Source organism: Schistocerca nitens, chromosome 11 (assembly GCF_023898315.1).
Source record: "Schistocerca nitens isolate TAMUIC-IGC-003100 chromosome 11, iqSchNite1.1, whole genome shotgun sequence".
Lineage (NCBI taxonomy): Eukaryota > Metazoa > Arthropoda > Insecta > Orthoptera > Acrididae > Schistocerca > Schistocerca nitens.
Window position 1 is genome coordinate 61,752,138 of NC_064624.1, and position 11,411 is coordinate 61,763,548.

General features: G+C 44.9%; 1 protein-coding gene across 1 annotated transcript in view; it reads right to left on the minus strand.

The window, feature by feature from the left end:
- The window catches only part of LOC126213492 (uncharacterized), a 31,207-nt gene extending 23,756 nt beyond the window's left edge, over nucleotides 1–7,451 (minus strand). Inside the window, exon 1 of the mRNA XM_049941318.1 lies at nucleotides 7,022–7,451. Coding sequence (XP_049797275.1) covers nucleotides 7,022–7,255 — 234 coding nt within the window. The 5' untranslated portion in view covers nucleotides 7,256–7,451. The remainder of the gene's footprint in view (nucleotides 1–7,021) is intronic.
- Between the last annotated feature and the right edge of the window lie 3,960 nt (nucleotides 7,452–11,411).

The following is an 11,411-nucleotide window of genomic DNA, read 5'->3' on the forward strand; positions in this document are numbered from 1 at the left end:
TAATGAACACAACAACAGTTTCACTTGTAAGTACTCAGAATTTATTATTATTATTATACGAATACGGATTTTTATTTCTCCTTCCTTAGATACTTATCAACTGCGTCGGTTTCTCCTTCTCGTGTGCAGAGTTATTAGGAGTTGGACGTGTTGTTGGGGGGAAGAGCATTGTCCAAGTTAGGGGGAGAGCTGTCGTGACATCATGGGGTGAGTCGATACCAGAGTGGTCATACTGAGTCACTTTTCTGAGGTGCAGGAAAGGGAGTCCTGTAAGACACTCAGCTGTATGCTCTACCTTGATTTATATTCATAAGATTTTGATCAACTTATTGTTTCCGACTTTGATAACGGTCATACAGATACACAACAAACACCAGATGTCCACTGACGTTCTAATTTCTCGTTTATGGCCGAATGTAGGAAAGCCATAAGAAGAAGACAAACATTAACACGCTGTGTGGCACATCGACAAAGAAGTCGACAGTAAATTAGGTGGTCCCCTCTTCTTGTCCATATTAGCCGAGAAACATCCAAAAAGTGTAGACCTGCTGCTAATCTCTGAAGACGATAAGCAACACAACGTTTCGATAAAATGCATGTCCCACCTACGTTCCTCTGAAATGAAAACAAAAAAGGTGCAAGATATTTTTGCTGTAGATGTCTCAAGTCGTTTACCAAGAGCATGTATCTCGCAAGATACCTGATTGACTGCTAGAGCCAGGAAATAATGGTGTGGAAATGCTTATCAAGGATAAACGGTTCTCGAAGTTTAAGAACGCCTCTCACCAACACTTCTGTCCCTTCGTCGTTTACGTCGATTTAGAGCGCCTCCTAGCTCCTGTGGTACAGTGTGAACGTGGTGCCTCTGCCTCCCGTATCACTGCCACAAAATGATGATTGTGACATGTGGCTACCCATCAAGTTCTGTGCACGTATAACTCTAAAATTAAAATCTTATGTCAAGGGAATAGTGCGACATGGTTGCTCACTGAGCTTGAAAGTCCTGTACGGGATGTTTATAACATTTATAGTGAAAACGTCCTCATGACAAGCAGGCAGCTGATCGTTATACCTGGGGACTGTGACTGGACAGAGGTGAGGAAGCTCCCTGTAGAGACAGTTGCCACGTAACGGGGAAGTCCCAGAGTGCAGCTGACAACCCATGTAACTTTAAGTACTAACTGCCACAGCACACAGCCATCTTTTCCACAATTTCAGTGAGCATGATGCCCGCTTTCTAGTTCAGCACTTTGACGAGTCTGGGTAGTAGGATGATAAGATCAGTGTCATTGCTGACACCGTTGACAAATACATGCCGCTTCAAAGAGGATCACACCACTTCCTGGATTCACAACGCTTCATGCTCACGTCTCTTTAGAAATTTGCTGAACCAACGCGTCCTGAAGATATTCGTAGCAATGGGAGCCACTTATCTCGATCATGTAGAGTTTCAGCTTGTGATGGAGAAGGGGTCTTTCCATACGAAATCTGGACTCTCTAGTAAAATAAGAGGCATTTCCATAATGAATGCAAAGAACGGGCACTTGGTGAATGAATGGCAGGACGGCATCTCTGATTTATCAGAACATGTAAAATGATGAACGCCAATGGACATCTGACCGCCAACATCTTCGAGAAGTTTTGTAGCATATGGCTGAGATTTCGTGGGATGCCATGTTAAGAAAGACACAAGCCAGCAGCGAATTCTTGACCAACGTTGAGATGCATGTCTTCCTCGAACATGCGGTCCACGAGTGACTTTGCAAATGTGTGCGCAGGTATGCCAAGGCAAATAACTTGCAAATAATCGAGGGAGAGTACAGGTTGTCTGACGATTTCAGTATCATCCTTTACCTGGATGTAAACTGTCTCTACAGGCAAACCATGCAACAAAGTCTCCCTTTTCAAGGGCTCTCATGGATGTCCAAAGGGGAAATCACAAGACTGAGGAAAGAGATCAAATATGTGGCTGCTGATGCTGTTGAGGGATATGTCCTAGAGGTAGAGCTGGACTATCCCACAAGTCTGCATGACAGACAGGGTGATTTGCACAGCCTGAAAGACTTTCACGTTCAGGTGCCTCCTCTAGGGCATTGGCGCTGCACCACAAATGCTTATCAGGAGACCTTTCGATTGAGGTTATATACTGCAATTCCAGCTGGAAGCAGGGGTGTCCTATCACGATCACAAGTGGTTCATCGGGGGTCATAGGTGTGGAAATCTGCTGCACCCAGACTATTTACTGATGTGTCTGGGTGGGTTTATTTGTTAGTAAAAAGGTAAAAAGGTGTTCCACTTGACTGGGTGTGTGTGGAATACTTTGATGAGCTGTTTGTCACAGTTCTGAGTGCATGTTTGAGATTATGAGATTATGAATGTTTCATTGCACACTGCATGCGTCCATGTGTGTGTGCGTGCGTGCGTGTGTGTGTGTGTGAGAGAGAGAGAGAGAGAGAGACAGAGTATATACGAGGGCAGTTCAATAAGTAATGCAACACATTTTTTTTCTCGGCCAATTTTAGTTGAAAAAACCGGAAATTTCTTGTGGAATATTTTCAAACATTCCCGCTTCGTCTCGTATAGTTTCTTGACTTCCGACAGGTGGCAGCGCTGTACGGAGCTGTTAAAATGGTGTCTGTAACGGATGTGCGCTGCAAACAACGGGCAGTGATCGTGTTTCTTTTGGCGGAAAACCAGGGCATCTCAGATATTCATAGGCGCTTGCAGAATGTCTACGGTGATCTGGCAGTGGACAAAAGCACGGTGAGTCGTTGGGCAAAGCGTGTGTCATCATCGCCGCAAGGTCAAGCAAGACTGTCTGATCTCCCGCGTGCGGGCCGGCCGTGCACAGCTGTGACTCCTGCAATGGCGGAGCGTGCGAACACACTCGTTCGAGATGATCGACGGATCACCATCAAACAACTCAGTGCTCAACTTGACATCTCTGTTGGTAGTGCTGTCACAATTGTTCACCAGTTGGGATATTCAAAGGTTTGTTCCCGCTGGGTCCCTCGTTGTCTAACCGAACACCATAAAGAGCAAAGGAGAACCATCTGTGCGGAATTGCTTGCTCGTCATGTGGCTGAGGGTGACAATTTCTTGTCAAAGATTGTTACAGGCGATGAAACATGGGTTCATCACTTCGAACCTGAAACAAAACGGCAATCAATGGAGTGGCGCCACACCCACTCCCCTACCAAGAAAAAGTTTAAAGCCATACCCTCAGCCGGTAAAGTCATGGTTACAGTCTTCTGGGACGCTGAAGGCGTTATTCTGTTCGATGTCCCTCCCCATGGTCAAACGATCAACTCTGAAGTGTATTGTGCTACTCTTCAGAAATTGAAGAAACGACTTCAGCGTGTTCGTAGGCACAAAAATCAGAACGAACTTTTCCTTCTTCATGACAACGCAAGCCCTCACACAAGTCTTCGCACCCGAGAGGAGCTCTCAAAACTTCAGTGGACTGTTCTTCCTCATGCACCCTACAGCCCCGATCTCGCACCGTCGGATTTCCATATGTTTGGCCCAATGAAGGACGCAATCCGTGGGACGCACTACGCGGATGATGAAGAAGTTATTGATGCAGTACGACGTTGGCTCCGACATCGACCAGTGGAATGGTACCGTGCAGGCATACAGGCCCTCATTTCAAGGTGGCGTAAGGCCGTAGCATTGAATGGAGATTACGCTGAAAAATAGTGTTGTGTAGCTAAAAGATTGGGGAATAACCTGGTGTATTTCAATGCTGAATAAAACAACCCCTGTTTCAGAAAAAAAATGTGTTGCATTACTTATTGAACTGCCCTCGTATTTCGTGTGGAACATGTACAATATGCATCCGTGTAAAGAAAGTATTTTATATGTTTATGGTGCGTGTGTGTGTGTGTGTGTGTGTGTGTGTGTGTGTGTATTGTTTTTGAGCTGCCATTGCTGTTGCTATTCTAAATATGTACACACTGAAAACATCTCTCTCTCTCTCTCTCTGAGTTACTTATAAGTGTTTAATAGACATTGGAAATTAAAAAATTACCTTATTCACAAAAGAATGTGTATATTGTAATGAATCAATTACGAAATAACAAAACTGTTACGTACATCACAAATACGAGAAAAATGAAAATTAAAAAGCTTCCGTTGTTTTCACAATACAGTTGTTCTTCTTTTTCACATTTTTTGAATGAAATACCTCCTTTATCAGTTTTATATTGATGTCAGGTGCCAGAGAAAAAAGAAATCCTTTTCGAATACAATATTTTGTAAATTTACATACATACATACATGGCCGGCCGGTTCTAGGCGGGATCGCGATTTATCGCCTCCAATTCGTATTTGCGTAAGTAGAGCTTTGCGGATGTGCGCCAGGAATACAGCACACGTTTACGTATGTGTGTGTGGGGAACGTGTGTCACGTCCTCGCTGTGACAGCATTCGGTTAGCGGTCAGCGGGCAGCTAACATCCCATTTACGGTCTGAGCCGCTTCCCACTTCCGACAGCCCGGCTGTGGGCGTCGCAACAACACAGGGCGAGGGAGGCCAGCGACCGACACGGGCCGAGTCCACACAGTAGGGGGCCCGGCGTATGTACCGACCCAAAATCACTGTAGTGGTGACACGTGGCAGCAGTCGGCTCTTACCCGTACGTCGATAAGCAGTATAGAAAACAAAAAATAAAATTCAGAATTTCCCTCGTTGTGCAGGAGCAGTGAATTGAAAGGTGCTGCACACTTTTGAATCGGCACCTTCCAAAACGTTGAATCCGTCGTCCTTGCGATGGCACCACTGCGCTTTCTGCCATCCAGACCTAATCTATGCCGGCCGGTGTGGCCGAGCGGTTCTAAGCGCTTCAGTCTGGAAGCGCGCGACTGCTACGGTTGCAGGTTCGAATCCTGCCTCTGGAATGGATGTGTGTGATGTCCTTAGGTTAGTTCGTTTTAAGTAGTTCTAAGTTCTAGGGGACTGATGACCTGATAAGTCCCATAGTGCTCAGAGCCATTTGAACTATTCTGAACATACATACATCCATACATATTTGTACACAGTATTACGTGAGAGCCCAGTTACCAGGGGCACATGGTCAAAATCGTAAGCTGCGTCGTTACCCGGGCCACAGCACGCTTTGCCATACTACTCTGCAGGGCTGTAGTGATGAACCACGAGAGGAATTATCTCGAATACGAATACCTCAAGACTGCTGCAGCTGTTTGAAGACTTAAGTTTCATTCAGAAAGCAAAGTGTGTCTTTAAATCGAAACTATCTGTACAACATTGGTTTCACGGAATGACTTTTCGCAATTACACTTTTCCTAAACAGGTGCAGTGTATGATCAACGAAGCGTAGCTGCACCGCAAATGTAATAAAGAAGTCGTCCTTTAAACATTCTCGGAACCTGTGAGGTACTAACTCTACAAAATATTGGATACGTATCAGGTAAATGGCCTTTGCTGCAGTGAAATGCATGGATGGTGGTATCGAAAACAAGATGCAATGACAGGGAATGATACGATGTTGGCAGAAACCATTCTTAATTACGGAACCCGCAACTATCAATCTTTGAAATTACCATCCAGCAAACATCCGTAATATTTATAGGAAAAAGATATAATGTACCCAGAGCCTTTTCAGTTCACTAAAACAGGTATCGCCTAATTCTCTTCTCAAAGGATCCAAAATGAGGCTCACACGATACTTTAGGGACTGGCACGTTGCTACATACCCCACAAAAAGTTACAAAAAGACACAGATCATACTGCGTCTTTTTGCTTTCCATGTATACTACTGTCAGAATCCAAACAGTCATAATGCACAGTGGCCATTCTATGTGTTAAGGTTGGGTTGTTTGGGGAAGGAGACCAGACAGCGAGGTCATCGGTCTCATCAGATTAGGGAAGGATGGGGAAGGAAGTCGGCGATGCCCTAAATCAGAATGGCCGGACACGGGATTGAACCGTCGTCCTCCCGAATGCGAGTCCAGTGTATGTGTTAAGACCACATAGCTTTTATTCTCGGTAGTGGGAAAATCACTGGTGGTAGTGTTCATAAATCATAGACAGAGAATTCAGACTCGATAATGGTTCGAGTTAGGCCACGAGACACGTGCAGAAAGGCTAACGACTAACATGAATGCTCTCAGAAAGCAGCATCCGGTTTCACGTTAGTCTGGCACAGATTTTCATTGGCCTTGACGCATTCACTAGATATTCCGCTTGTGACTGTAGTAGCACAATGCCTTTAACAAAGCCACTCGCTGACGCAACACGCGCTAACTGGTGGACCTCAACTGCAGGTTTTCGTTATTGACGCGCGTCCTCTGTGGCTGCGGCGGCTGGGGCATTCTCGTGTCACACGGACAGTGCTGGCTGGCAGTGGTGAGCACAGGGGGCCACCAATGGCGTCGAGCCACAAGTGTCAGCTGCGCTATCGTCTGGTCATGGAGTCGTGGGAAATGGTCACGTGAATGTTAAGGTGGGAAGATGTTGAACAGTTGTGTCGAAATGAATGGATTATGTGGTATGTATACAGGTTAATAAGGAGATTTGAAGTTGACGAACCTCCATGTTGGGCAGAAGTAATTTTATAGGCCTTCCATATGGAGTAGAGATTCTTAGGAAGAGAAGATGCTGATGGAGACTTGAAATGCCACACTGAGACTCTAGACCACTCTCCACTAAATATGAAGCTAACATGCTTCAGCTTGTAAAGCAGGACTGGATGCAAAGTTATCTGTGTTAAAGAAGTAGCTAGCAAATACGATAAAAGAAAGATACAGACGATTTTTTTCGATCTCTAACCATTCCGAGCTTAGCCTCCCTGTATCATAGCTCCAAAAGGCTCACAGAAGTAGAGGTCGGTTCAGAATTTTTCCAGATGGTTAGTATTAGAACTGGAGAGCCAAAGATAGCTACAGTGTGAAGAAGGTAAACTGGGAAACACTCTCCAAGAACTGACCAGGTGGTGTGTGTCATTTTCTCACCCCCTGTACGTATAGTACAGTTTATAAGAGGAGGAAAAAACTCCACTTACCATACGTTCGAATGCGAGGGGAACCAACAGCTGCGAGGCGTGCGTCGCACCGAGTGAGAGCAGCTGCGCCAAGTCCCGCCAGTAGCTGGAGTGGCGATCCTGGAAAACAGCCGCCTGGGCCTGCAGTTCTGCACAAAACGGGAGACGACAGACTGGTGAACAAGCCAGTGGATCAGATTTCCATAGGAGCACAGCTTTCCATTTCTGCCCCCACAAAGTGTATGCAGGTAGCATTTACCTTTTGAAACTAGATCAATATACAATGTGAGTAATCGTATGAGTTACAGCACGGACATCTTGACCGGACGTTACAAAGCTCATATTCCAGCGACAAATTTAAAAAGCACATCTGGCAAAGAGAGAGGAGTACCATCACACAACGTAAATCAAGTCATAAAAATTCTTGATACATTCCCTAAGGGTAGATGTATCAAAATATCTGAAGAAGTGGAAATATACAACTATTTTAAAAATGACCCACACGACTTTCCCAGCAATAAGACAGATTTAAGAAATAAGGGATCTCGAGATAAATTCCAGTAAGTTTTATGTGCTAATAATAGAAAGTAACACAAATGAGGATGTATAGTTTGGCTATTTAGTCTTGACTTACTGACAAGCATAGGACATAACGATTTGCACAGAATCGTGTCTATGCTAGTTTTATAATATGAGTAGTCTTTACAACGTTTCCCGTGAGTTGTATGATATGTAAGGAAATGAGGAAGAATTATGTCCACTCATCAACGTTTATATATTTAGCATGTATTTATTTTAACATAAGTACACTGCTGGCCACCGTAAATGCAACACCAAGAAAGACAAGAGGTAGCACAACAAAATTTATTTTGTAGGTAACATGTTGACAAACTATCAAATGATTACGTTTACAGGCGTCTGTGACATGTGGTTCCTGCCAGAATCAGTAGCCAGAGTAGCCGCCATTGTTGGAGATCACCGCTGCCACACGTCTCGGCATTGAGTCAAAGAGACGTTGGATGTGTTCCTGGGGTACAGCAGCCCAAGCAGCTTCCACACGTTGCCAAAGATCATCTGGTGTGGCAGCTGGGGATGTGATCTGGGTCACTCGTTGAGCAACCATGGACCACATGTTTTCTATCGGCGAAAGATCCGGAGAGCGAGCCGGCGAGGGAAGCAATTGAATCTGGTTATTGACGAAGAACCTTTGGACAATGCGTGCCACGTGTGGTCGCGCATTATCCTGTTGAAATATGGCTGTGGCCGAGCCCTGAAGGTAAGGAAGGACAACTGGCTCCAGCACCTCGGATATGTAGCGCCGGCTATTTAAAGTACCGGCAATGCGTACTAGAGGCGTGCGAGAGTAATATCCAATACCGCCCCATACCATAGTACCCGGTGCAAGACCAGTGTGGCGGTGCATAATGCAGCTGTCCAGCATCCTCTTTCCACGGTGTCTCCACACTCGAATCCGACCATCGTGGTGCTGCAGACAGAAGCGTGCCTCGTCAGTAAAGACAACGTCATTCCATTCTGCCGTCCACATCTGTCTGTCATCACACCATTGGCGACGGAGACGTCTGTGGTTCTGCGTCAATGGTAGACGAAGCAATGGACGTCTTGCGGACAGACCACTCTGCTGTAAACGGCGTCGAACGGTACGCGCAGACACCGTATGATGCGTTTCAGACGCAATGTGCTGTGCTACGGTTCGGGATGTCACTGAGCGATCCGTCACTGCCATGCACACAATTTGCCTATCAGCACGTGCAGTGGTGCACCGAGGTGAATGCGATCGACCACGTCGGTCCGTCGTACCCTCCTGCATCCAACGGTCACATATCCGCATTACAGTTGTTTGGTTTCGTCCAACACGACTAGCGATTTCTCTGTATGACAATCCACAATCTCGGTAAGCCACTATCCTTCCTCTGTCGAACTCGGATACTTGATCAAAAGATGTTCGCTGTTGTCTACGAGGCATAACTGATCGTCTTGTGAAACAACCACAAGGTAAACACACGTGCCGAACGTACTCTCGTCGAAATCGCCAAGCCTTAAATGGCGCTATGAGGTGGCGCCACAGGCGCGCGTGATGTGCGTCTGCGCTGAAATTCTAATCAGTTGCATATCTCATCGCTGCAAACCCATGGTGTAAATTTCACTTGATTCGGATGCTTCCTTCAGGGTGTTGCATTTACGGTGGCCAGCAGTGTAATATATTTTAGTAATTCAGTAAAAAATTGAATAAGGTGTTTTGCAAGTGTAGCTGAAAAAGCCATTCTCTGCCTAAACTTTCTATGGAAATGTATGACTACATTTGTACTGGTACAGTACCTTGCATATTAACAGTACATTTTACAATTACATGATGATACACATAATGTTCTGTAATTTGTGACAAGTATCCCATCACAAGTTTTTATCTCACTTTTTGTACTCCTTTTTCTTTTTATTTGTCCATCGGATCAATTCATGTACGAAAGTTGTGAATGCGATTTATACTTTTGTGATGTTAATGTGGTACAAAGAATACACATGTAAAATTATATATATATATATATATATATATATATATATATATATATATATATATATATATATATATGATTATTACTGCCATGTTTTTATGAGCAGCCAATTTACTGTAAGCCTTTGACGATGGATACCATATGTACTATTACGCACTATCACAATAAAGAAATGTCTTATCTTATTTCTTTACATCAAATGCTTGTATCGTAAACAGAATGCCAAATTTTGTTAACAAATGTAAACACGATATTAAGATACTCTGGTATAAAACGTTTACTGTGGCATGTACAATCACTGCTAAGGGCAAAGAAGAAACGACTTGTAAGTATGTTCCCCACCAACCGCCTCAGTTGTCGTACGAGTTGCATTCAAGTTCTAAGGCCTCCGATTTTTTTTCTAATTAACTACTCACCCGAAATCGATGAAACTGGCGTTACTTCTCGACGTAATCGCCCTGCAGACGTACACAATTCCATGGCAGCGGCGAAGGCTTCTTTAGGAGTCTGTTTTGACCACTGGACAATCGCTGAGGCAATAGCAGCACAGCTGGTGAATGTGCGGCCACGGAGAGTGTCTTTCATTGTTGGAAAAAGCCAAAAGTCACTAGGAGCCAGGTCAGGTGAGTAGGGAGCATGAGGAATCACTCCAAAGTTGTTATCACGAAGAAACTGTTGCGTAGCGTTAGCTCGATGCGCGGGTGCGTTGTCTCGGTGGAACAGCACACGCGCAGCCCTTCCCGGACGTTTTTGTTGCAGTGCAGGAAGTAAATTCTTCTTCAAAACATTTTCGTAGGATGCACCTGTTACCGTAGTGCCCTTTTGAACGCAATGGGTAAGGATTACGCCCTCGCTGTCCCAGAACATGGACACCATCATTTTTTCAGCACTGGCGGTTACCCGAAATTTTTTTGGTGGCGGTGAATCTGTGTGCTTCCATTGAGCTGACTGGCGCTTTGTTTCTAGATTGAAAAATGGCATCCACGTCTCATCCACTGTCACAACCGACGAAAAGAAAGTCCCATTCATGCTGTCGTTGCGCGTCAACATCGCTTGGCAACATGCCACACGGGCAGCCATGTGGTCGTCCGTCAGCATTCGTGGCACCCACCTGGATGACACATTTCGCATTTTCAGGTCGTCACGCAGGATTGTGTGCACAGAACCCACAGAAATGCCAACTCTGGAGACGATCTGTTCAACAGTCATTCGGCGATGCCCCAAAACAATTCTCTCCACTTTCTCGATCGTGTCGTCAGACCGGCTTGTGCGAGCCCAAGGTTGTTTCGGTTTGTTTTCACACGATGTTCTGCCTTCATTAAACTGTCGCACCCACGAACGCACTTTCGACACATCCATAACTCCATCACCACTGTCGATGAATTTCAATTGGTTTCACACCACGCAACTTCAGAAAACGAATGATTGCACGCTGTTCAGGTAAGGAAAACGTCGCCATTTTATGTATTTAAAACAGTTCTAATTCTCGCCGCTGGCGGTAAAATTCCATCTGCCGTACGGTGCTGCCATCTCTGGGACGTATTGACAATGAACGCGGCCTCATTTTAAAACAATGCGCATGTTTCTATCTCTTTCCAGTCCGGAGAAAAAAAATCGGAGGCCTTAGAACTTGATTGCACCTCGTATAAACAACATGAACAGTGATTTGAGGAGATTCATGTTATTGATGTTAACAATAAATTTACCTTATGCCATTGCTATGATCCTTACGCTCATCTAAAGTAGATGCACACTCGCAGTTAGGAGACTCAACATACAGAGACAACAGTGAGATATACACACGTCAGAAGATTTGTAACTTTTGACACCTCCAGTGGCCCAATGCAAGTGACGTACAGTTTTTAGCATTTGTTGTAATA